General features: G+C 44.3%; 2 protein-coding genes and 1 long non-coding RNA gene across 3 annotated transcripts in view; 2 read left to right on the top strand and 1 right to left on the bottom strand.

Annotated features, from left to right (window-relative positions):
• Window positions 1–771: 771 nt before the first annotated feature.
• Window positions 772–26,418, bottom strand: LOC309339856 (uncharacterized protein). The gene is made up of 4 exons (XM_081858387.1): window positions 26,082–26,418; window positions 24,290–24,354; window positions 21,412–21,491; window positions 772–1,004 (listed from the first exon to the last, which is right to left on the bottom strand). The coding sequence occupies exons 1-4, from the start codon at window positions 26,277–26,279 to the stop codon at window positions 994–996; spliced, it is 354 nt and encodes a 117-aa protein (XP_081714513.1). The 5' UTR covers window positions 26,280–26,418; the 3' UTR covers window positions 772–993.
• On the top strand, window positions 6,394–10,063 carry LOC309339910. Its single transcript, XR_014155646.1, has 3 exons — window positions 6,394–6,976; window positions 9,652–9,731; window positions 9,888–10,063. It is a non-coding gene; the product is annotated as an uncharacterized lncRNA (long non-coding RNA).
• Window positions 26,307–27,232, top strand: part of UBAC2 (UBA domain containing 2) — an 85,642-nt gene continuing 84,716 nt past the window's right edge. Inside the window, exon 1 of the mRNA XM_081858284.1 lies at window positions 26,307–26,448. Within this exon, the coding sequence (XP_081714410.1) occupies window positions 26,418–26,448 (31 nt within the window). The 5' untranslated portion in view covers window positions 26,307–26,417. The remainder of the gene's footprint in view (window positions 26,449–27,232) is intronic.

Genomic DNA, 27,232 nt, shown 5'->3' with positions numbered 1-27,232 from the left:
ATGGATGTTCCACCATTTGGGGAAAAGGGAATGTGCTCCTTAAGATGAAAACATTTTCTTCCTCTTGCAATAAAGGATATGAGTGGGAAACCAAAGCCCTTGTTTGAAGTGGCCACCTTATTGTTATGTACTGAAGATACTGTACTGGGCCAGCAGGGGGATACTGTAGATAGTTTTCACTCAGGTCCGCATATGCAAATAAGGAATTGAAAGTGACATTCAGTGATTGGATAGTTACAGAAAGTTGTTACTGTTGCTTTGTAGTTGAGCTCTATATAAGCAGGTTGGCTGAACCCTTCAGTTCAGTTCTGTTCTGGCCTGTGAATAAACAAGAGCTGTCTGAAGAATCGCTGTGTCGTCTGATGTGTTCACCCACAACTTAACACTAACATTTCCAGATAGAGACTTTTGGCTCCCAAAATGAAAATGAGCTGGTGTTCTCTCACAACAAAGAAGTCACGAACTCTATTGTACCCATCAAGGGTTATTTACAATCCCAGAATTCTTATTAGGCTGTAGGCTAACGCAAATGATCATTATCTTAATATCCTCTAATAGCACATAGTTTATTGTGGCTTAAGCCTAGCCACTTCATTTGATTTAATCCATCCACCTGCTTTAATTTTTATCCTTCTTAGCATCTAACATCTGATGAGCATGTATTCTCTGTTATTTCCAGAACAGTGTTCGTTCACTGTCTTGTGGATATCTTTTTAATTTCACTGAACGTAACAGACACTCAAACAAAAGAATTACTGAATGCAGAAAAGATAAGGGTCCAATCCATTTTAAATAAGTATATGCTCAATATAATTAATCATAAATGAGCTGTCTGAGAAAAGAACTGGGTGGCTAGAGCAGCCCTGCCCTTCTGGCCAGGACATTGTCATCTGCTCTGGTCAAGGATCTGCTTGGAGTGGGGAAGAGTACTTCTGCGAAGGGGTTGCTCTTTGCCAGTGCCAAGTCAGCCAGAAATTCCAGTAGCGTTAGCCATCAAACCCCTGCTGTGAGTAGTAGTGACAGGGAAGAAAATTTGGTTAATTTAACAGTTTGATGCATCCTTACCTAATTGCAGTTTCCAAAGCACTACGTGAGCTGAAACATGGCTATCCTTTGAAATTCTCACTTCTCAGAATTTTGCAATGCATTTTTGTAAGTAAATGTGTGCAAAAATCATACAATTTTGTATTCAAAGATGCATATATTCATGGAAATAACCTAAAAGATTGCTAGCAAAAATGTGCATATTAGGCAAAACTGCATACAAAAGTACTGATGGATTTTCATGAGGACATCTTCTATGTAAACAATAATCACCAACTGATGCAGTAATGTGACCGGAAAAATTAGAAACTGAGAGAAACAGAAACGTGTGACCTTATGAGGATTCTAGCTGCCATCAAGTCAGCTGTCTGGGAACAGAACTGTGTTGCAGGAACAGCCATGGCCTCCTATCCTAGACATTGTCCCCTGATCAGGGTGGATATTTTTTTGCTCTCCTAGACAGCCAGGATCTGCACAGGTCTATATAAACGTGTTATAAGAACTGGTGCCTGAGATTGTTTCCCCCCTTCTTTGTCTTCTTTTCCTCGTGTATCATGTCACTATAAAATTAAAGACAAGGACTATTGTACTTGTTTTTGTAAGTTTCTCGGGCGGTCTTTTTATCTGAATGTTGGGGTATAAATTATTTAAATAAATAAGGTGGCTTTGTACTATTGGTAAGACAACTACCTTATTACAGCATCAAGAAGTTCAAATAAAATTTGACACACACACACCCCGGTATAATACAGTGGTACCTCGGGTTAAGTACTTAATTCGTTCCGGAGGTCCGTTCTTAACCTGAAACTGTTCTTAACCTGAAGCACCACTTTAACTAATGGGGCCTACTGCTGTCGCCACGCCGCCGGAGCATGATTTCTGTTCTCATCCTGAAGCAAAGTTCTTAACCTGAAGCACTATTTCTGGGTTAGCGGAGTCTGTAACCTGAAGTGTATGTAACCTGAAGCGTATGTAACCTGAGGTACCACTGTACTACATTCAGCTGAAATTCCAATACTCTGCCTTAAGCAGTTTGTGATATGCATTGGCTATCTGAATGGTTCTGAAGACCCATTCTAGAAAAATGGGTGCCGTAAGTGCCACTCCTTTTAACAACAACAACAAAATAGGTGTTGGTACTGCGTACCCTTGAGTACCCCTTTTATATTAAAAAACCCCACTGCTGAAGACAATTATGATTACGTACTTATAGTTCAGGCTACACAAGGAAATTCTTGTGTACAACCAGCACCAGGAAAAATTCTTACAATAGTCATTTCTTTGTTTCTTGGCAACATAAATATACAGAAACAAATCCAACTTCCCTAGAGCCAATAACTGTAAGTCAAACATCTGAATTTGCAGCCAGGCAAACCTGAAGTCTGACGGCTTTAATCCCTTTGTGCTTAGTCTTAAAAGGACAGAGTTGCGGTGAACCAAAGCAAACGTATACAGGGGTTATTTCTGAAGCTCGTGGAAAAAAGCAAATGAATTAATCCGTAAAAAATGATCGGAACTGCCACGTACAAGAGGTGTATAGACAGAGAACTGCCTGGTTGCTTCAAATGGGCCTCACATCCTCAAAATTTGTTCTATCAGCTCTGGATAAAATTTTTCATTTCCAAGTACGCTTCCTGATGCAATTATAATTTCATATATCTCTCTTCATTCAGGTTACTGATGCTCACTCAATTGTTTTACTATTAATTAATTAATTTTTATTATAATTATTAATGTATTAATACTACTACTACTATGGGACGCGGGTGGCGCTGTGGGTTAAACCACAAAGCCTAGGACTTGCCGATCAGAAGGTTGGCGGTTCGAATCCCTGCGACGGGGTGAGCTCCCGTTGCTTGGTCCCTGCTCCTACCAACCTAGCAGTTCGAAAGCACATCAAAGTGCAAGTGGATAAATAGGTACCGCTCCAGCGGAAAGGTAAACGGCCTTTCTGTGTGCTGCTCTGGGTCGCCAGAAGTGGCTTAGTCATGCTGGCCACATGACCCGGAAGCTGGACGCCGGCTCCCTCGGCCAATAAAGCGAGATGAGCGCCGCAACCCCAGAGTCGGTCACAACTGGACCTAAAGGTCAGGGGTCCCTTTACCTTTACTTACTACTACTACTACTACATTTCTCTTCCACTTTTCCTCTGAAGTGGTGTGTGGCGTTTGCCTCCTAGTGTGTGACATCATACTGGGTCATAAGGAAAGGGTTAACTAAGTGTAAAATGATTAACCAATAGGAACCCAAGGGGAGGAGTTAGAGTTGTTAAGAAGTGAGTCTGGAGTTAGAGAAGGGAGAGGGAGGATAAGTCTGTGGGTTGGGCTAGTTTGGCGTGAGAGAGTGAGAGAATCTGTTAAGAGGAGTCGGTTAAACAGTTGGGGTAATCAGTTAGAAGGTATTAGGAAGGTGTAGGCCGGTAAAAAAACTAAGATTAAGAAACTGACAAGGAAAATTATCTGAAACCATAAACTTGTTCATGCTTATAAAATGAACTTGTTTATTTGGTTTAATGTTAACAACTGTCTGGACTCAGTATGTACCCGAGAGAAACGGGTTGGTGGCAGCGGGGAAGCGATCACAGTGGTGGTGGCACAGGGATCAATAGACCGTCAAACGTCCGGGGACCCTGTGTGATCGCCACATGGTGCTCTAGGTCAGTGTTTCCCAACCTTGGGCCTCCAGCTGTTTTTGAACTACAATTCCCATCATCCCTGACCACTGTTCTTGCTAGCTAGGGATGATGGGAGTTGTAGGCCAAAAACATCTGGAGGCCCAAGGTTGGGAAACACTGCTCTAGTTAGTGTACGTGGTTCTCTCCCTCCCTTTTTATCCTCACAAAAACCCTATCAGGTAGGTTAGGCTGAGAGGTGGTGACTGGCCCAAGGCCACCCAGTGAGCTCCATGCCTAAGTGGAGATTTAAACCCTGTCCCACAGGTCCTAGTCCAATACTCTAACCACTATACCACACTGGTGTTTTTTTTTGTGTGTGTGTGTGTGTCGTAAACAACATCTCAGCCCATGACAGAGATTCAGAGTCTGTACGATGAGTGTAACCGAGCATCTGAAAAAAGAAACATAATCCTCTCTTATTCCTTCTCTCACTAAGGTGTTATTACAATTGCCTTTATTCAACATCTTTAAACAGTTGACGTATTGCAGCATGTGATAAGCTGGATAAGAATCCTACCTTACAGGGAACAACCCTCCGTTTGAAGGTGTCCTCTATTTGATTTAACTCTAGTTTAAAGATAAAGAACCATAATAAGGCTTTGAAGTTGCCCATCCAACAGTTAGCACTAGGCACCTTCTCACAGTCTTACCCAGTCTAAGGTTAGCTATATTGAATTTCTATTATAGTAATTTTTTCTTCTTGTAAAGTTGCATTTATACAGATATGGGTTTTTATGCACATTTCATGCAAGTATGTCTTTTGATGACGTGTTTCTTTTTTGTGTGACATGCAAGTCCCATCTTACTTTGAGAGCTTTGATAGGAGAGGGTTATGGGGGCAGTGGGGGGTGAGAGAGATTGCTTAAAGTTCCTTAACAGTCAACAGTAGGGATGGGCAGATCTGACAGCTTTGGCCTCTCTCAATTTCTCATTTTTCCTATCTTAAGTTCAGTTCCCCACATTTCCACACCAGTATGTGATTTATTAATAAAAAGCCCTTGTGAAAATTCATCAGAATTCTGGTGAGAATGTTGCCCAATATACACATTTGCAAAGCAGTTTCTCAAATATATTGCATTTTCATATGTTGTTTTCGCTAATGTATGCATTCATATACACAGTTTCCTCCTAGGGCATACATTTTTCTACACATTATTTGTATGAGGTGTTAGAGGAGGGATAGTAACTCTGGTGGGGGACACATTGTGCTCCATCTGGGGTAGTTTGTCCACCTTTGGTGCAGTGGCGGAGCTTCATGCTCCAGCACCGGGGACAGAGAGCAGGTGGGGGCATGGCTGGCGCGTGTCCCGGGGGCATGGCACACGTCCCAGGGGCGTGGCATGCGCCCTGGGGGCGTGGTGTGCATACTGGGAGCATGGTACACCGCCCGCAGGGGCGTGGCACATGTCCTGGGGGCGTGGCGCCCAGCACGGGGGGCAGCCCATGGTGGCACCCCACCGGGATCGTGGTGCTGGGGGCTGTGCACTCCCCCCGCCCCCTCTTCCTCCGCTAGTGCTCTGGTGTCTATCCTGCACTCAGCTCTCACCTGTGGCTCCCAGAAACTGTAAGCATGCAACAGTGGCCACGCCCCGGGAAACAGTTTCGACTGGCCAGCTAAACCAAGTGAGGGCAGCCGATAGGTCGCAAACCCTCTGTGTTAGGAACTTCCCCCTATGCAAAGACAGACTCCGGAAGATTGAGTGGACGAGACCAATAGTGGGTCCAACAGTCATGAAGGTGCATGTGCTGTAGAGGAAAGTGAGGAGCAGGTGGGGCTCATCAACCTGGAAAGGTAGCCCATCTAGGAGAAGGAAAACTCTGATCCTAAACCTCCACTGCCTTAGGGGATATATTCGGGAGAACTGAAGACTAAGGAGCAAACCCTACATAAATTCGGAGTGGAGTCCCTAAGTCGGTTGGATGGTGCCTTGTACGCCTCCTTCTAGCAACTCCTGCAGCCAAGAAGGTGCCAGACCTTTTGCTCTGCTTTCCTTTGGACCACATCGGCAAGGCCTTGTCATATGGGCAGCCCAGAACCTCCATACACACTGCACAGGCTTGCTCCCCATACACACTGCAGTGTCTTGACTTCACCCCTGGAGGGGCACTCCATTGTCTCTCAGGACAGATGGATGCCAATATCTTGAATGGAGAACGGCATAGCAAAATTCAGAAAAGTGTGGATTTCGAAAGACAGCGGCATTTTGGCTTGCATCTTGTTTCAGATTAGCCAAGTTCCCTTTAAAATGTGAACTGAATTTAATTTCTCTTCCATCCGTAGTCAGCAGATAAGCTGGCAGCCACAGGATTGTTAGGAGAATTATAGGTAAATGACCCAGAGTGGCTAGGAAATAGCTGGAAATAGCGCTGGAAGGTCAGAGCCATTTTGGTGAAGATGATTCATTCTCTTCTCTTCTTCCTAGATAAGGGAAGCGATGAGTAAGAGTTCACTGTGAAAAAGAACTGCAGAAGGTGTAGTCTTTAGAGAAACAGGAATAGAGTTAGCTCTGAATTCTGCAAAGGCAGTAGAGCTATGCTGTCTGGCTCCAGCTTTGGTCAATGTATAGCTGTAAATAAATTAATTATAAAGGTTGTAAGCCTGGCGTGCTCTGATCCATGGGGTCACGAAGAGTCGGACACGACTAAACGACTAAACAACAACAAGCCTTTGGGGACCAACCCTTCTAAAGATAACCAAAGGCAAGTATGCTCTGCCCCTTAAATTTCTCACTGCTCAGGGAAATGGGAAGAGGGTAACTGAATAAAAGTAAGTTACAAAAGTGCAGTCCTATGGATGCTAACTTGGAAGTGATCCCCACTGAAATAAATGGAAATTATAAACAGAAACTGTTATGATGAGGGGAAAGTCCAGCATTATTAAAGCCACTGTGCAGCCTCTGTTAACAGGCCCTGTCCTTGGTATATTTGCTCTTTTATATGTTTGTGTGCTCAGTTTCCCAACAAATTGCAAGAGTTTTGCACTTGTTGGAATAACTGAGAACCGGCAGGGACTGTGTAGATTGCCGTTCCATAATATTTTAGCTCCAGGAGACTATGTACACACATGACAAGCCATCTGTGATGCTTGGGTGGTATTCAGCTAAGTTTTACTCAGATCCATTAAAATTAATGGACCTGGATTAGTCAAGTTATTTCATTTCAATAGGTCTACTCTGAGTAAAATTTAGTTGACTGTCACCCCTTTTATCCGATGAAGCTGTGGTGCATTCCACTGCAACATAAGAGTACAAGATCTCTGTAAGTGCATATTTGTGAGTGGGTGAGATTTTAATTGTGTCCGTCTCTAGGCTTTGTGTGCTGACAGGTTTTGTTTGTTTGTTTTATTAACTTATGAGAAGCTAAAATGCATATAAACATTTCACAACCCCTTCAGTAGCTGAGACAATAGTAAGCGGAGTTCCCATCAATCAGCCGAAGACAGCTCTCGCAATCCACGGCCATAAATGTTTCAAAGACTAAGCCTCTGTTTACCTCAGCTTTCAGTTCCTCTGATTTGGGGTGTGTGTGTTAAATTGAGAAAGCCACTTCCAGAAACTCTGCCATTTATGCTTTAATGTTTGCCTCTAAATATTGCCTAAAATATTATCCCAAACTGGCTTTAACTTTTTCAGGTTGAGTAGCATTTTTATGTACAGTACTGGATTACTCCAGGAGAACTGGGCTGTCCTTGTTTGATTCCCATTCCTTCCAAGATTATCTGTCTGCCGTTTACTGCTCTTTAAAACAGGGCTGCCATACCTCCAGATTTTCTGCCGTACATGACTGGGATTTCAAAGGCGGAATTGACACCCAGAAGGAATTTCTGAAAGGCGGCGCTTTGTTCTGGATCTTAGGCAAGTCAATTGAAAAATTGCAGGGGGGTTTGGCGTTTTTGTAAAAAAGAAAGAAAGAAAGCTCAACAACTGTCCTCATCTGTACTTTTAAAATTCAAATTAAGTGAGTAATTTAATTTATTACAACCACTTTATCATTTTAGCTGCAAAAAAAAGTTCACAAACTTAGAAACAAACCTCAATCACACAATCTAAATAAGCCAAATTATAAAAGCTGCAAAGCAGCAGCAACATGATCTGTATAAGGGCCAGAAAAAGAACCAGTTAACAAGTGAAAGGAAAACGTTTTTGCTAAGTTTCATAAAATTAGCAGGAAGGAGTGGTGTTGATCCTTAGGAGAGAGTTCCAGAACTTGGGGGCTTCTAAGGCCTTGTTCCTAGTGAAAGCTTGGTCTCCTTATCAGTTGGAGGGGTTGCCATGGTGACAAGGACCTGCCCTCCTTTGTGACATCTCTTGCTTCTCCCTTAAAAGCCACTGACTTGCAGGCGGCCATTGTGGGTTAGTAGTGAGGCAAGTGGAGGAGAGGAGTTGGTGGTGGTTGGAGAAGAGAAGGAGAGGTGTTCATTTGACTGTTATTTATTACTTTTATTGGATTCATTTGATTTTATTATTTTTTGTTTTATTTATTATTTTACTTTTCTTTTTTAACACTTTATTTTACTTACGTTATTTTTTGTTCTTTATTTTCATATTTTTTATTTTACATTTTTATTTTGTGCACATATTTTGTATATATTTATTTTGTGCATAGAGGAGTAGTTAGGGGTAAGTGTAGGGTTAGGACAGGGGTTAGGGTTATGCTTAGGGCTGGGTTTGGGCTTGGGTGGGCATTTTAGATAGCTAGTTTAGTGAGGAGGGTGGGAATTTTTGGTGAACAAAATGTGCAGACTGTAAGTAGCATTCCTTTGCTTTCTCTTGGTCTCCTGGGGGGTGGGGGGTGAGTCCTGGGGTCCCCTGCACAGCCTTAGCTCTCTGGAAATCGACATGGCCAGTCTTCTCCAGAGAGCGCAGCTCCTCCACACTCTTTCCCTGCCTTCCCCCTTTCTGTCCCCTCTCATCATGTATTTTTCGCTCCATAAGATGCACCTGACCATAAGACATACCTAGTTTTTAGAGGGGGAATGCAAGGGAAAAAATATTCTTTAAAGGGAGCGCTGAGCAGAGCCTGTATGCATCCCAGGCTCTGCTCAGCGCTCCCTTTCATGAGCCGCATGGAGTGTGTGTGTGATGCTTCTAGTTAGTGACGGGCTGTCCTTCTCCCTCGGGGGAAAAGCCCCCCAAGAACCACACACACGCTAGGCGCGGCTCTTTAAAGAGCGTTATGGCACTTGCTGGCTTTTGCGGGAGGTGAGGGAATTAGAAATATATTTACATATAGTTAACTATAGAAACTTAACAACTTTTTATGAGACAATCAGGAGTTAACACGGAGCGTGTGTGCGGCTCTTGGGGGCCGCGTCAGTCCCTTCTCCCTCCTCAGGGAAAAGCCCCCAAGAGCCGCGCACACGCTAGGTGCGGCTCTTTAAAGAGCGCATGGCTTTTACGGGCTTTTCTATGAATTCCCTCACCTCCCGCAAAAGCCAGCAAGAGCCGTGCACTCTTTAAAGGGAGCGCGGCTCTTGCGGGCTTTACTATGAGGTGGGAGAAGGACAGCCCGTCAGTGATGGGCTGCCCTGTTCCCTCCTTGGGGAAAAGCCCCCAAGAGCCGTGCTCCCTTTAAAGAGTGTGTGAAGTGTGTGTGCGGCTCTTGGGGGCTTTCCCCGCCTGCCTCCCACCTGCATTCGCTCCATAAGATGCACACACATTTCCCCTTACTTTTTAGGAGGGAAAAAGTGCAGCTTATGGAGCGAACAATATGGTACATTTACTAGGACATTCCTGGTCCACTTTCCTCCCAGGAGCTCAAGGTGGCCTTCATGGTTCTCCCTGCCACCAATTGTTATCTTCACAGCAGCCCTGCAAAGTAGGCTAGGCTGGCCCAAGGTCCACCAGGGAGCTCCATGGCTGAGTGGGGATTCGAACCCTCCTCTCCCAGGTCCTCCCGGAAGGAGCCGACTTTCTTCCTCTGCTCTCTTCCAGGACATCCGTGGCCACTTGGAGTGCTTCAGGGATCACCTCCTGAGCCTGGCCCTGGCCTTTGAGGCCCTCCTCCAGCTGATGTGAGTGTGGTCTTTGGGGTGGGTGGGACTGTGGGGGGTGGATGGGGAGCAGAACTCCAGTGGGAGCTCCAGGTGGGCAAGAGCAGGCAGTAGGGAAAAGGGGGCAAAGGAGACTTAGAGGAGGCAGCATCTAACCCCTTCCCCTTCTCTCTCCAGTTTCATGAGACCCCATTTCAGCTGCGCTATGGTCAGTGCTATCCTGCATAGGACAATGGAGGCTGTTCTTGGGGGCGCAGAAAAGGAGGAGGACAAAGAGGTATGTTCTCTGCTTTGACTTCCCTTTGCACAGCTCTTTCTTCTTCTCACACCCTTGCAAGATTTAACGCAGCACTCAACCCTCTCTTTTCCCACAGGAACTGAAGCGGCCATTCCAGAGCCTGCTGGGGGGGGGGGGCTCCTCACTTTGTGACATTTTGTCACCCCCCTCAGTGATGAGGCCCGGGGCTGTCCGCACCCACCGCACCCCACTTCCTATGCCTCTGCTCCTTATAAAATGAAATTCAGAGCAGGGCCTCATCAGACAAACTTAAATGCTGTGGGGGGTCATACAATATAAATTATATAAATATAAATTATTATACAGAAGGCATTACCTGAGAAACTATGCATCAAAGACTTTTAGGGCTTTAAATATCAGAACCAGCCTTTTAAATTTTGGCCCACAAATGAACTGGCAGTCAATACAGATGCTTAAAACCATGTGATACTGCTAAGCCTTTAAGTGCCACTCATCCCCAGCCCAAATAATATTTAAATTCTTATTGAGGATTTTAAAGAATACCAAAGAACACTGCCAAGGAAGATTGGTATCTCTGGGAAACACAGGAATTATTGCCTGCGCAATTGTGCTGGGGGACTATGGATTTCAAAGTAATAAAAATAATATAAAGTAGGGTTGCAATATTTCAAAAAAGTGAAAATATGGGGGGTTATTTTTAAAAGCTTTGTTGAGCTTTTTTCACCAAAAGATTGATGTTTTCTCCCTTTTGGGGCGGGGTTGCAAAAAAATCAAGACTTCCAATATGGGAGAATATAGCAGCCCTATTTCAAAGACAATATCTCATTTCTTAATTTGCTTTAGATTTAATTCTAAGTTGCATAAATAAATAAATATTCTAGCTTCTAATTATTCTCTCTTTCTTGTGTTTTAAAATTAGCATTATAATTCATAAACCTTTACACTTCCATTTTTCTTTCCCTCAACAATTACTATACTAACAATCTGAAGGCCTGAACATTCATTGCCTTACCTCCTGAGAATAGAATACTGATTAAAAATATTTATTTGGGGAAGTCATTAGGAATGCAGTCATACAAAAATAGAAATCTATTGGGATGCTGGGTAAATAGCAGTCAATTTTAGGAGGAAAAATTCATTCAATTTAAACTTGCTGCCAAGGCCAATAGGGCATGAGAAATGGAAATATACAGCATGTGGTAACAGTTTAAAAGCAATGATGGATAAAATTATATTACAGAGGAGATGAGCCTGCTTTTCATGCATGCCCAATAACACCACTTGCTAAACAGAAAAAAGCAGTAGAAGGACCTGGTAGCAAAAACCTGTGGTATTTACTTTCACAACAGAAGCAGCCCTGTATACAGAAAACATAACTTGATAAGTAATATTCAGGTCAACTCAATATTCACAGTATAACATATCATGCTCATATTTATGATATAGGATCAGAGGCTGCATTCATAAATTATAACACAGAAAGGAGGTAAATGGCAAGATATAGGATCAGAGGCTGCATTCATAAATTATAACACAGAAAGGAGGTAAATGGCAAGTTGGAAAAGCTAAAACAGAAATGTGTAGATAGACCTACATACATTTAAACTTAGGGTAGCTTGAGGGATGGCATGGTAGCAGCAACCTGAATTAGGTTTCAGTGTGAAAGCTGGCTTTTCCTGACATGAATGCTAAAAATCACCTCCAAAGCAAGTCTGAGTAACAGATATGGGAGCCACTACTACATCTTCTTGACCGGGTGCAACTAACTTTTATTGGCCTAAGGGCCACATTCACTCTTGGCCAACCCTCCAGGGGCCACATTCCTATGCAGGATGTGGGCACCCCACCTCACTTGCACAAGCACACACAGAGAGGAATTGTGCACAGAGCGCCCCCCCCCACCCCGCCTCACTGATCCATACAGATCAGTTAAGATACAGGGTAATTTCTTTCTCTTCACTTCTCAAATGATCCATCAGATGAGTAGGAAGGAAACAATCTGCATCCTCATCAGGACTGGCCAGACAGGTTTAAAACACTCTGTCCACCCCAGTGCTGTGTCTACTTTAATATTTCCCCTGCGTTTGTCCCCTGCTGCCAAAATGGATGGTGTGGGGGTGTGGGATGGTGTGGGGGTGGAGCAGAAAAATTCGCTTGGGGAGCTACGTCAGACCCAGAGGCTGCTCAAGCTTTCTGCTCAAGACTTTTAATGACAAAAAACTGACTGTTATTGTAAAAAGGTAAAGAGACCCCTGACCATTAGGTCCAGTCGTGACCAACTCTGGGGTTGCGGTGCTCATCTCGCTTTATTGACCGAGGGAGCCAGCGTACAGCTTCCAGGTCATGTGGCCAGCATGACTAAGCCGCTTCTGGCGAACCAGAGCAGCGCACGGAAACGCCGTTTACCTTCCCGCCGGAGTGCTACCTATTTATCTACTTGCACTTTGACGTGCTTTTAAACTGCTAGGTTGACAGGAGCAGGGACCGAGCAACGGGAGCTCACCCCGTCGCGGGGATTTGAACCGCCGACCTTCTGATCGGCAAGTCCTAGGCTCTGTGGTTTAACCCACAGTGCCACCCACATCCCTGATTGCTATTGTGGTACTAGCCAAAATTTTCTTTGTTGGGAAGGAGCATCCCACAACTGGTCCTACTCACTCCCCAATTGTGGTTCTACAGCCCATGAATAATCTATTGGTTTTTCTCCCCATCCTTGCCTTAAAACCTTTGTTGCGTAGCATTCCTCCGGCATGTGAGAGCTTGTCCTCAGTTTCTTGTAGTCCATGTGGTTAAACAGATTCCACATCTTTGCAGTTATTCTGATGTTATGTATTTGAGCCTATTTACTGCCTAGCATATATTGCATCATATGTGTTGTGCAGCCTAAATGTATCATCTTCAAGGGAAAAAAACTTTTTTATTCTTTGGGAGCGTGTCATTTTAGACTAAATCTTCTTCCATCTTTCAGGGGCAAATGTTATGTGAACTAGATCATATGACAAATAATGTGCCATGATGAGATTCCCAGGAATGTTAGTAACTTTTGCAGCAATTCAGTCCCATCTGACTCTTAGGAATGATGTATCTTTCTCATAATTCACCAGCAGCTGAATTACTGAGATAGCTTAATGCATCTGGGAATTTTAGCATATAATAATAATAATAAATCCTTATTTTAGTGGGATTGGATTGGATGAAAATAATATGGCCTTTTGGCTTGTAATTCAAAATGTTTAGATCATATATATTTTAATAGTCACTCCATATAAATAGTAAACAGTGCTTAAGGAACTGGATTATGCTGCTCCTTTTAGGCCCTGTTATATAAACTGATAGAGGGACGCGGGTGGCGCTGTGGGTTAAACCACAGAGCCTAGGGCTTGCTGATCAGAAGGTTGGCGGTTCAAATCCCCGTGACGGGGTGAGCTCCTGTCGCTTGGTCCCTGCTCCTGTCCACCTAGCAGTTCGAAAGCACCTCAAAGTGCAAGTAGATAAATAGGAACTGCTCCGGCGGGAAGGTAAATGGTGTTTCTGTGCGCTGCTCTGGTTCGCCAGAAGCGGCTTAGTCATGCTGGCCACATGACCCAGAAGCTGTATGCCGGCTCCCTCAGCCAGTAAAGTGAGATTAGCGCCGCGACCCCAGAGTCTTCCGCGATGGTCAGGGGTCCCTTTACCTTTTTATATAAACTGATAACACATTCACAAGGCTCAGACTTTGAATCCTGCCTGGCCACCACCAGAGTCTGACACAAAGGACTCCTGATTGTCTCATAAAAAGTTGCTAAGTTTCTATAGTTAACTATATGTAAATATATTTCTAATTTGGGCTACATTGGGTAGAGAAGTTATAAGCATCATTTACTGCATGACTGATGTACATGCATTTAATAAACCAACCATCACATTAAAAGAAATAAAATACTGCAGTCCTCTTGGCACACAAATAGAAAATGAAGCTCAGGTGTTCTTATTTATATTTATGGATGGAGACAGGGTGACTAATTGGCAAGGCCTTTCTTGTGTCACAGGATTTCCTGATTCCTCAGCTCCGTGCACATTCTTCCATATCACACATCCTCCCAATTGCTCAATTATACATAGTCACACCTTTGATAATTACAGTATTCAAATCAGCAATATTACAACTGCAATATTGCGCTCAGAAAAACGAACATAGGAAATCAATTGGAAATTTGCAAGGCATGACTGGACTAGGGCCAGAATTTCTGCAGGGCATTGCTCATACAAAGGAAGTTGCCCAATGCCAAGGCTCCTTGGCACTTAAGCTGAACTGCTTATGATCTCTTTGTCCTATTTCTCTATTCCAATCATCCATTGCTTCCCAATAGGGAGCAGGAGACATCTATTTACTCAAGTTCCTCCACAGCAAGCTACATCTTACATGTAGTCCCGCATGGGGCTCCCAGCAGTCTCCTCTCCCGATTTCTGAACATATCCACACCTGCTTTGCTTCAGCAATGTTGTGGCATCAGGTGCCAAACATCCCAGCTTCAATTCCCGACTTCTTGAGGTAGGGCTGGGAAAGATGCCTGTCTGAGATAAATGGACCAGTACTGTACTCTGAATTGGTATAAGGCAGCTTCCTATGTACGTCAGAACGTTTACTTCTTGCCTGAGAATTATGAAGTGAACGTAGCTGAAAATTTATTTGATAACAACTCATATTAAAACCATGTCTCTCTTACAGATAAAAGGTAAAGGGACCCCTGACCATTAGGTCCAGTCGTGGCCGACTTTGGGGTTGTGGTGATTGACTGAGGGAGCCGGCGCACAGCTTCTGGGTCATGTGGCCAGCATGACTAAGCTGCTTCTGGCGAACCAGAGCAGCACACGGAAACGCCGTTTACCTTCCCACTGGAGCGGTACCTATTTATCTACTTGCACTTTGAGGTGCTTTCGAACTGCTAGGTTGGCAGGAGCAGGGACCAAGCAATGGGAGCTCACCCCGTCGCAGGGATTCGAACCGCCGACCTTCTGATCGGCAAGTCCTAGGCTCTGTGGTTTAACCCACAGCGCCACCTGCGTCCCTTCTCTTATAGATAACTCATATTAAAACAATGTTTCTCTTACAAATAACATGGAAATGACAGTTTTCAGAAAGTTTGTGACCTTTTATGTATACTATGCTTCTTAACATATGAGAATATAGAATACAATCTTATACTTTGTCAGACCATTGGTCCATCAAGCTCAGTATTATCTACAGTGGCTGGCAACGGCTTTCCAGGAAACAGTCCTAGCTCTACCTGGATATGCCAAAGATTGAATCTAGGACCTTCTGCATGCAAAGAAGATGCTCTACCGCTGAACTATGGCTCTTTCCTTAACCCAGGGGATGAAGGGAATTGTAGTTCAGCAACACCTGGAGGGTCAGAGGTTCCCCACGCCTTCTGTTACCCATAAAACCATGTGATCACACCCATTTACTCAGAAGTAGGATCCAATGAATTCAATTAAGTTGGCCTAGGAATGCAGCCAAAGAGTTTTGTAGTCCTTCAAAAATTATTTTCATGCAGCCTGTTTTGTCCTGTCACTTTAATAATATACTAGCTATGTTTTACCACCAAGTCCACAGGGGAGCTTTCCATCCATGCATTCCTGACAGGTTGCTCCCAGAAAGGCTCCCATTCATTCCACTAAACTAAAACACTAGAAGAATCGAGTGATATTAATAGAAGCGTGCTTGCTCCAGTGGACAAGCACAATGGAGAAATAATTTGAAATATGGCCATAATTATTAACATGGATAAACTTGTACACATTATTCATTCTCTGAGCCAAGAATAATAAATATAGTTCAACGCAACGGCAACGAACTCACACCTATTATAAAAAAGGATCCATTTATATAAAGGGGTATTTATAGGTTTGGACTTGGAAGCAGGCCCAGATTTCTGAGCTTATTTAAATTAGTACAGTTCTAATTAAGAAGTGATGCCACTTTAAATGAACTGAGCACCCTGAAACATGTTATCATTAAGCAGTTTTGAAGTTTCGGAGTGAGTTTAATGTCATTTCTATTGTAACTAAATTTGGTTTGCCATTCTGATTATTTTATTTTCTCTTTCCTTTTCTGTCAATAGGTTGAACACAATCTGTGGGAAAACACTTGGGAGTTGATATGTCATCCTGGCCTTGAGCTGTTCATTAAGAAGCATTGATTAGATTAGATTAGCTCTGTAGGTACAAGCATATACACCTAGAATATGTAGTAAAATGTGAAAGCAAAAACAAAAAGTTACAGAGATCTATTTACTTAAGATTACTGTTCCTCTCTAACTGCTTTATAAGCAACTGAGATTTGCTAAGCCTGCTACAGATCCTGATGTTGGAGACCTAAGCGTAACAAGCTATGATTCAGCTATCCAAGTAGGCTTGCTAAAATGTACAGTATAAGACTGAATCAGATAAATGCTGGAGATGCAATGAGGTCGAGGGTATGTTCTTTCATATGTGGTGGACCTGTAAAAGGGTAAAAGAGTATTGGGAAATAATTTATAATGAATTGGGGGGGAAATGTTTAAAAGTACTTTTCCAAATAAACCCAGAGTCCTTTTCTTTGGAGATAATTCAGATGGGAATTCCCAGGTGTCAAAAAAGGTTATTTATGTATGCCACTACGGCGGCCCATGTTTTGTTGGCCCCAAAATGGAAAATGAGTGAGGTTCCAACCAAAGAAATTCAAACTGATGGAATATGCGCAGCTTGTGGATCTAACTTATAGAATAAGAAAACAAGAAGAACATTCATTTAAAGAAGATTGGAAAATGTTTATTGAATATATGGTGGGAAATTGTGTACACTTGAAAACTTTGGCAGCATTAAGATAAATTCAACAGTGTAAATAAGTTTTGATGGAAGTAATAATGGTTTAGTTTATATAAAATATGCAGGGATTTATGCTATGCAGAATGAACCATGGAAATAGAAGAAAGGAAGTCACTGATATTTTAAGGTTGTTTAAATGAATAGGCCCCACCCAGTGTGGTTATGACTTCCAGGCACACTTGCAGTTTGACATTATTGGCTGCTAGCTGGTAAGCTACTTCTGGAGATCCACCAGCCTGCAAAAATTGGGTGGAGCAAGCTATCTGGTTCTGTTTGCAGCAGGAATCCATGGGGCAAGATGGCAACACTTCAAGAAAGCAAGGCAGCTGGAGCTTTGGCACCATTCATAGCTCCAATAAAAGTAGAAATTGCCTGAGGCTTCATAATTCCCTCAATCCCTCAGCCCAGATTAGTCCTCCTAGGCTTCACCTTTAGAGCATAGTTTCTTAAAGGGGCAACTCCCTGCCTTGCAGAGCACTTCGTAGTCTCGCTGGCTTCTTGCCTATGCTCCTTGTGTTTCTGGACAGGTGTTATGGAGCAGAAGGTGCTTGGCTCTTTGGGTGAATCACATCTGGGGAGTGTCTGTTGCAGAATCCACAGGGCTCATGGCCATCAGCCTAAGGCTTGGTATCAATAACCCAGCTGTATTTTTCAGATGATTGTACAGTGGTCACAAACTCCTCTTTCTCCACCTCCGCCTTGGCTCTTTTTCAAGGGCAGGACTGCCACACTCAGCAAACAGAAAGTCTACTGCTTTGAGTACTTTATTCTAAACGTCATGCCTATCTTGAACAGCAGGTTTTCCCAACTTTGTACATTGCCTTCTGATTTCATACATATGAAGACCAGTCACCCTACTGGAATCAAAGGAATTCCTTCCATGTTATAAATTGCATCAGTGTTTAGCTTAAATGTGAGGAAATAATCTCTCTCTCCAGTAAGATATAAATATTCATTCTGTGTGCATAGTATAATTGGCACTAGCTTATCACAGTGATCATCACCCACACATTTTTTTGTAAACCAGCCTAGCTTTCTTCTGTTTTTTCAGTCTCATTTAAGGAACGGCAATTTGCGTAACTTCAGACTTGGCAATATCGCTCCCCTCATCTCCTCCTACACTCCCCCTCACACCTTGCCAACTCCCTGCATTCCATCGCCCTAAGTTTCTCATGATTACGCCCTTTGTCTCTTTTCCCATTCTTTGCCTCATGCATCATTTCATTTAACCGCTTTATATTCAGCACAAGCACAACAGCTTTCATAATCGCTAAATATCATTTCCCCCTTCATTGAAAAAAAGTCCTGCAAAATAAGCATCTGGTCCATGAATCATATGCCAGTTATAATAAGCCATCTCTCAACTGAGTTTGACAAGCAGTATAGTAATTTTGTATGCAGATAAATATCCAATACAAAAACAGTGAGGGCATCTTGAATCTCTTCATTTGATGCCCTTTGCTTTTTTAGCATTTCCCCCTTGTGCGGAGCTTGAGCCTGCAGGATAGTTTCAAAGGGAGTCTCACAAAACATGGTGGCCAGGCTCAATGTGGACTTAATGGCCTTACCCTTTAGATGGAAAAATGATACATCTTTACATACACCTGAACAAATTGATGGTTGCTGCTTCATGTATGGCAGAGGGGAGAGCATTCCACAGTACAAGCGCAATAGCTGGAAAGGCCTGTTTTCAGGGACATCGTCCAATGACATTCTGGAGAGTGCAGAATCACGAGGAGACTATTCCACAGATAATCTAAGTGAACTTACAGGTCTACAGAGGGAAGGTACTCCTCCAGGTAACGTGGTCCCAAGCTGCTCATGGCTTTATGTGTTTACACAACAGGACCTTGCACATAGCCCAATAGCTGATCGGAAGCCAGTACAGTTCCCTCAGCACAGGTGCAATATGTGCATTTCCAGGTGTTCTGCTCAGTAGCCTGGCTATAGCACTCTGCTCCAGCTATGGCCAGGATGGCTTTCCTGTTATACCTTCTGGCCTACTCCAGCTGAGGCAGCCATTTCACGCCACTTCATGGGTCGGGTGGCATTGCCTGAGGTTATTATGGGCATGCACACTGGTATCTGCTTACCTGTAAGCACACACTTAAAAAAAAATTGAATACAACTTTCTCAATCTACCAATTTGCACAAAACAGCAGCTGTGTGTGTGCGTGTGTGTGTGTGTGTGTATTCCTCCAAGCCAGGAAAGTTGAGATCCATGGGTTTTTATTTAAATGTACACATACACCTTTTGTTATCTACAATGCTTGCACAAAAGAGAAGTCCAAAAATAAAAATAAGCAATGCCTCACTCCAAGCTTAGTATGGATTTGCTAGTTCCTAGGAACAATCATTGCGTACACCATGCAGTGCGTAGATGGGTCTACTTTGTCTGAGCATCTGCGCCCAGAATTTAAAGTACCAGACATTTAAAAACCAACCAAGAATTTCCTCTTAGGCCCACACAGCAGAACTGGTTTTACCAGAGCTCAGCTCCCAGAAAAGTATAGATCTCCGAGTGACAACAAACTGAGTGTACCGTCCCCTTCCTACACATCTGTATGTACCCTTAAGGTAACTGGAATGTTCCTATTAGGACGCAACTTGAAAACTACCTGTTCCAAAAAAAGGGTCCTTTTTATTCCAAGTACGGTAGTTTGCCTAGCCATAGCCCCTGAAGGCAGAAAGGGAGCAGCTACTTCTGCATACACATACTATTAAAGGAATCCCAAACACATTTCCTTGAGAGTAAGCCCCACTGGGACTTGTTAATTGCTCCACAAGTATAACAGGATGGAGCAGCAAGATTATCTTTAAGACATCAAGAGCTAAGTAGCATAGATTTATTTATGTGTAATTTCAGTTTCAATAACCTAAAAGCTGTTGGTAATTTGGCTTCTTGGTCAGTTCAGCAGGTTAGCGGTATCCTACCTCACGAATGAGATAAAATACATTCTTGTTAGCGGCGGTGGCTGGAGCCCATTGGTACTGGTAGAGTGGAAGACAGGGAAGTCAACAGTAGGTGGCGCCAGGGTCAACTAATTCCACCTTTGCTCCCATTCTCTTCCAGCTGAGTTCCAGAAATCTAAGGAGGAGAAAGCTGACAGGCACACTCCCCTGAGGGCTGACTGGTTCTCAAGGGAACGTATTAAAAAGTATGCTATGTTGTGTATAAAAAGAAGACTGGGCTCTGCTGCTAAGTTCTTCAACTGTGTCATAAATATATTGTGCTTAGGTCCCTGCTCTTTTACAGATGGTTGTTAAAATATGCAGAATTCATGCAACACTCATTATTTAATTTGAGATCCACCTTACAAAAAATAATATTGACTTCATTCAAAGCTTATTTGTAATGCATTTATCATAAAATGCTTAAACTTTCTTAGGAGTCTGACACAGACATTATAGACTTGAATGTCGTTTCTTACTAGACTACTCCAACTATGTATTTTGAGAGGTATAAAGCTTTATTTTAAGTTGTTCTAATATGTGGAGACTGAGAGGTGAGCGGAATTGTTGTTTGTTTGTTGTTACTACTACTACTGAGTTGCCTTGCCCTTGCACGAAGTCTTGGGTTTACAATTTTGGGAGAGGGGAGACTGCGGCACCGGGGAGATGGCAGGCTGGTGAGGCCCCCTAGACTTAGAGGCCCGAGTTGCCCTGCCCTCACATGAAGTCTTGGGTTTGCAATTTTAGGGGGGGCTGCCTGCTGGGGAGCGGGAGGACTGGTGAGGCCCCCTAGAGGCCCTAGGCTTCAGCCTACTTAAAAAAAAAGGACCCCTGACCGTTAGGTCCAGTCGTGGACAACTCTGGGGTTGCGGCGCTCATCTCGCTTTACTGGCCAAGGGAGTCGGCGTACAGCTTCCGGGTCATGTGGCCAGCATGACTAAGCCGCTTTTGGCAAACCAGAATAGTGCACAGAAACGCCGTTTACCTTCCCCGCCGGAGCGGTACCTATTTATCTACTTGCACTTTGACGTGCTTTCGAACTGCTAGGTGTGCAAGAGCTGTGACTGAACAATGGGAGCTCACCCAGTCATGGGGATTCAAACCGCCAACCTTCTGATAGGCAAGCCCTTGGCTCTGTGGTTTAGACCACAGCGCCACCCGCTTAGCCTATACATAAATCCGGCACTGTCCAAAACAGCCTTTCAGAATCAGCAGTGCTATCCCAGACTAAATGATTCAAGGACTGTAGTAGCCACTATCACATGGTGGCATTATGCAACCCTGTTAGAAACAAGCCACCCATTCCAATAGTGCAGTAAGAGAGAGTGTGTGGTGTAGCGGTTAAGAGCGGTAGTCTCGTAATCTGGGGAACCGGGTTCGATTCCCCGCTCCTCCACATGCAGCTACTGGGTGACCTTGGGCTAGTCACACTTCTCTGAAGTCTCTCAGCCCCACTCACCTCACAGAGTGTTTGTTGTGGGGGAGGAAGGGAAAGGAGAATGTTAGCCGCTTTGAGACTCCTTCGGGTAGTGATAAAGCGGGATGTCAAATCCATACTCTTCTTCTCTAAGACCTGCACCAGCAGTTGACAATTCCAGGAGGCTGAACAGCCTTACCATCATTGCCTTCCCGAACATTTACCTTTTTCTCTTGTCAGCTTTCTCTGGAGAGATGTGGGAGCCAGCTGTATATCATCTATCCCTCCCTTCTGAACCAGGCTCCTAAAAACCAGTACCAGAAACTTTATTGTTGGTTAACTCTTGTTTTGTTTTGTATTTTATGTTCTTAAGATAATAATAATAATATAATAATAATTTTATTATGTTATGTCCTGCCCATAAATAACAAAAGTCTTTAAGGAGTGAAATTTGCTTCTTGACTCTCTGTGTAACACAATTAGCATGAGCAGAACCGGATCTTCACTGCTGCAATTATACAAGTGTCAAAAGCAGGGCAAGAGGCCACTGTGAAGCCTCATCCGCTTGGTCCATTGTACTGAGAAGTACCAGCTTTTGTTTCCAGAATGCCTCTGAACAGCTATTCACGAACATCTGCAGCCGTGTCATGAAACTGCCAGTTGATTGTGTCACTGGACCGGGGAATTGTTTTGATGCTAAACTCAGCAGCAGACATCAATTGTTAACAATAATTGCATTAAAGCTTAGGGCTGCTTCCCTTTGGTATCCCAACAATAAACAAAAACTTTTGTATGCCTTATGCACCTCCAAGAACAGCCTCTAGAGGGAGATATTTGTGATACTGGAGTGTTCTGGAAGCCAGGGGATCATGGGTTGGTGAGGAGTTATTTTGGAGGCAGGGCATGTGATTGTAACAGACAGAGTTGGCTTCTCCCTTGTTGATCAGTAAAAGTTGTTTTCATAAAATGGATCACTGTCCAGGGGCGCCGACTTATAAAAAATATTGGGGGGGGGCGGGGGCCCATACCGACTTATAAAAAATATTGGGGGGGCCCAAGACCTCCAAACCGCTGCTGCTGGGGGAACGAAAGGGGCGAGCCCCGGGCTGCCCCGACCTTAAGTGAACCTGTGAGGGCCCCCCCTTTGCGGCAGCCGATTGGCTGCCGCCGTGGGCGGTGAATATTAATGAGCTAGGGGGAATCCCCGCTTCTCGCGGGGCTGACGCCAGCCCCGCGAGATTGTTGATGGGTTGAGAGCCCGTAACCCCACCCCCTCTCTAGATCGGGAGTGGCTTTGTTTTAACTCATTACTGAATGTATTTTAAAAGGTAACTATCGTCAAACAAGGAAAATAAAAAATACCAACATAATTTTGTGATTTTACAAAGCATAATACAACTAATAATTTTCTTAAATTATTGGGGGGGCCGAGCCCCCCAAAACGAATTTTTGAGGGGGCTCGGGACCCCTCAGGCCCCATGGAGTCGGCGCCTATGTCACTGTCATATGTATGGAATAATGTGGCTGCCTGTACCTAGAGTATGCCGTAAAGCAGGGTGGCAAGATAAAAGTCAAGGCTCAGCACTTTTAAATCAGACCCTCCAAGTGTACTTATTTTCCAGGGATGTCCCTGATTTAGAGAAGCCATCCTGGTTTCTGATTTGATCTTTGAATGTCCCACTTTTTCTTAGGCTGTCCCTCTTTAAATTGGGAAAAGGATATGATGTTATCCGACCCCCAAGCCATCTGAAGGCAATCCTGCACAGGGAAGTTTTTTAAATGTTTTATTGTGTTTTTATATATGTTGGAAGCTGCCCAGAGTGGCTGGGGCAACCCAGTAAGATGTGTGGGATATAAATAGTAAAATTATTGTTATGGAATGGGACGTCCCTATTTTCATCAGAGAAATGTTGGAGGGTATGTTAATAGTTGTGCAGAAGAGGAATTTGAGGTGTGGCTTGCATGACAAGCTACACCTGCTGACATTTTTCTATACAGCTATTGTACTCTTTTTCACCTGATCACCCAGCTACAACATTTCAATATTATATTTTATTGGAAGTATGCCCAGCTCACCTCTTTAGAAGCACTTCTGGGTTAAGACTGCAATTCTTTGTATATCTCCTACAAAGTATGAGCCACAAATTTCAAGAGTAGCTAATCTGGAAACATTTATATTGAAAAGCATCTTTCTGTACTTTGTCCTGCTGTCCACGTGGAGGGAATTCCATAATTTAACTAGATCCTAAGGACATAAGAAAAACCCTGCTGGGTAACACCAAAGTCTCACCTTGCTCAGCATCCTCTTATCAGTGGCTAACCAGATGCCTATGGGATGCCCCCAAGCATGAATTCCCATTCATCATGATGGAAATAAAATAAAAAGGCTTCTTCACACTAGTTCCAGGAAGTTCAGAAAACATTCAGCACTTTGCTTCTATTATGGCTAATGACAGGGCCTCATTTACTCAGCAGCTCCATGTTTTAAGGCTTTAAGGGAAAGCAGTAGGAGGCAGTGGATTATGGGAGCTGGAGGGAAGGTATGACGAGTTAGGTTTAGAACATTCAGGAAGATTATTAGCTCAGAATATGCTCTCCCACTGTTAAAACACCCATCGAAACTCAAGTATATCCTTACTGTTACAGTGGTACCTCGCAAGTCGAAATTAATTCGTTCTGCGAGTTTTTTCGTCTTGCAATTTTTTCGTCTTGCTAAGCACGGACTTTGGAAAAGCTTCAAAAATCACCAAAGTCTTCAAAAACCTCAAAAAAGGCTACCACACCGTGTGCTATGAGTTGCTCCTCGAAGAATAAGGAAACAAACTTGCAAGACGTTTTCGTCTTGCGAAGCAAGCCCATAGGGAAATTTGTCTTGCGAAGCAACTCAAAAAACGAAAAACTCTTTCGTCTTGCGAGTTTTTCGTCTTACGAGGCATTCGTCTTGCGAGGTACCACTGTATTTATGATAAACTAGCTATTACACCCCAACCCATGGCCTTATTATGTGGGAGTAGAAATACGCTGGAATTGTGTGGGAAATACGTTTGGAGGTTACTAAGCACCATTACTTTTTTTTAGATCTTCTGAAAATATGGTACCTACCTCCACCCAAGTCCAAAGGTTACTGCTTTGACAAATAAATGCAGCCATATCCTCTTAATGCGTACCTGGAAGAAAATATTTTAAGAGCTTAACGTGCTTACTTCCAATTAAATATGCATAGGATCGCTGCTTTTGTTATTTTACTCAGTCCAAAAAGCAAATTGCTACTATAATACATACTCTGCATTTATACGGCACATTTCTGAAGTAGGTAATCCTTACAACCACCCTGCAAAGTGGTCAGTATGATTAGCCCCATTTTAATTACATGGTATGGCCTCAGTCCTGAGATGCAAGCTTAGCTACACCTTCACAGTATAATTCATCCAGATCTATTGTTCATAAATGCAAATTAGAATCCATACTTCAGCTATAAGCAAACATCAGAAGAGTGGAGGGGATTTATTTATTTATTATTTTTTGCTTTACCATTCCTTAGTTATGTAGCCTGTCAATGCAACAGGTTGGTTAAAGATATTAAGGCATTTAAAGAGATCTTTAGCATGCTCCAGTGTGTGCATGCACTAACTCCGTGTTAGTGTTTGGTATGTAGAACAGGTAATTATCAGGAGAGAAAGCGACTGTGTAGAACAAACATATGTGGCAACTGAAGATTTGTTCGCTATAAAAGCTCTGTGGCTGGAATCCTATACGCTCGAAGGGTTAGGGTTAGGGTTAGGGTTAGGGTGGGAGGAAATCTGATGGGGAGAGATCCCCCAAAACAGACCAACAAGGAATGAGTATACTCAGTTGCCATGGCATGATGGCTGAAGGAGGGGGAGGAAAATGGAGTGGAGTATTGTGAAAAATGATGGGACGCAGGTGGCACTGTGGGTTAAACCACAGAGCCTAGGACTTGCTGATCAGAAGGTTGGTGGTTCGAATCCCTGTGATGGGGTGAGCTCCCGTTGCTCAGTCCCTGCTCCTGCCAACCTAACAGTTCGAAAGCACGTCAAAGTGCAAGTAGATCAATAGGTACCACACCGGCGGGAAGGTAAACGGTGTTTCCGTGTGCTGCTCTGGTTCGCCAGAAGCGGCTTAGTCCTGCTGGCCACATGACCCGGAAGCTGTACACGGCTCCCTCGGCCAATAAAGCAAGATGAGCGCCACAACCCCAGTCGGTCACGACTGGACCTAATGGTCAGGGGTCCCTTTACCTTTACTATTGTGAAAAAAGGCATGGCTGTCCGGCACCTTGCACAGGAGCACTCTGCACTGCAACACTTTGTTGCAGGCCCCATTTGTCCTATATTACACCTTTAACTCAGTGGGACCCGCAGTGCAAACTATTGGAGATTCAGAAGCAAGTACCATCCAACAGATGACACAGTATTCGGCTAACCTTTACTCACTGAGAGACCCATTGACTTAAGTTAGGGTCCATGATTCCCAATGGAAAAGTTGATTGAAGACCACCTCACTGAAACTTCCTACAATCGCAGCCTTAATAGCCAGAGTAAACATGACTGGATCACCAGTTTAAAAAGCCTTTTATATCAAACGCAAGACTTTTTTTCCCCCTGGCAGGTGCTCATGCAGGTCTCTTGGGCGGTGGTGCCCCTGGAACTGGACTTCAAAAGGAGCATGCAGCCCCCCCCCAAATAAAAACCCCGCAGCAGAGCTTCCTTCTTCTGAGGTGAAGCGTGGCAATATCCTTCGACACGTGTCCAGAGTCCAAAATGACCGTGCGGACATCCCAGTTTTGGGTTGGGATTATAACCCTAACCCCACTCCTCAGCAAACCACAGCGTCGCCTAACCCCCCCCCCCACGTAACTCTGTGGGACATTTACCGAACTAGGGCCGGGGTAGCGTAGAAAAGCCCCCCAAAAACAGTGTGTGTGGTGGGGAGGGGGCGTTTTGTAGCCGAGAGGCCGCCTCAGGCCAGGGCGCTTCCCCTCGGCCCGGGGCTGCTTTCTGCGGCCGGGATGCCGCCGCGGCTCCGGCAGGGGGCGCTGCCATGGGGCCTTTCCCGGCCGCCTCTGACCCATCCCGGCCGCCTTAGCTCTCCTCAGGCTCCGGGCCCGGCCGCCGCTGGAGGCTCCTGGGCCTCCTGAGGGAGCAGCGGGCCAGCGAAGGCTTCGCGGCGGGGAGGGAGCGAACGGCGGCGAGGCCTGCGGCCCGGGACCATGTTCACCAGCACCGGCTCCAGCGGGCTGTGTAAGTACCGCTGCCCTGGGTTGGGGGACGGAGGGAAGGGGCAAGGCAGGCGGCTGCCCTCCGGAACCCGGCTCTCCCTTTCCCCTTCCCCTTCCCCGGCTCCGCTCTCCGGGCGCCCGCGCGGAGTCTCCTCCCTCTTCCGCTCTCCTCGGCCCTCCCCAACCCCGAAACCCGCTGGCCGCCGCCCGGCTGGGGGTGGGGGGGGAACGTTTCCAAGAGCCGCGCAGGCCCGGCCCGACGCTTCGTTAACAAGAAAAGATCGCTCCCCCCCCCCGTGTCGCAGTTTTTGCGCGTGTGCACGGCGCCCGCTCGGAACGCGCGTTAGCCGGATGGCGAGTCCGCCCTTAGTGGGTTATCTGAGTCCCAAGTTCGCATTGCAGAAATAATAATAATAATAATAATAATAATAATAATAATAATAATAATAATAGAAGAACTTTTTTCTAGAAAAATAGGTGCACCATGAAGTTGTTATAGTAAGTGTGACAATTTTTAACCAAAAAGGTGTCACAATTTTTAACCAAAGAAAGAGGGGCCTGTACTCACCATGAAGTTGTTACAGTAAGTGTCACAATTTTTAATCAAAAAAGTGTCACACTTTTTAACAACAACAAAAAGAGGTGCCGGTACTGCATACCCTTGAGTATCCACTGGGGGAAAGAGCAATGATGATATACTTTTATTATTTATACCCTGCCCATTGGGCTGGATTTCCAACACACATAACACCGTCAAACATAAAAAAACTTCCCGATACAGGGCTGCCTTCACATGTCTTCTCAAG

Source organism: Podarcis erhardii, assembly GCF_964252035.2.
Source record: "Podarcis erhardii genome assembly, chromosome: 4".
Taxonomy (NCBI): domain Eukaryota; kingdom Metazoa; phylum Chordata; class Lepidosauria; order Squamata; family Lacertidae; genus Podarcis; species Podarcis erhardii.
The sequence above is the reverse complement of the archived record's forward strand: the minus strand, read 5'-3'. Positions and strand labels throughout refer to the sequence as shown.

What these genes read in the sequence shown, in the direction of transcription:
- LOC309339856 (XM_081858387.1), bottom strand. Translation starts at nt 26,279, where the DNA reads ATGGGTCAGAGGCGGCCGGGAAAGGCCCCATGGCAGCGCCCCCTGCCG. An exon ending in GCTACCCCGGCCCTAGTTCG is followed by an intron (nt 24,355 to 26,081) that starts GTAAATGTCCCA and finishes ATTTTCTTCCAG; the next exon opens with GTACGCATTAAGAGGATATG. An exon ending in ACCTTTGGACTTGGGTGGAG is followed by an intron (nt 21,492 to 24,289) that starts GTAGGTACCATA and finishes ACTGGTTTTTAG; the next exon opens with GAGCCTGGTTCAGAAGGGAG.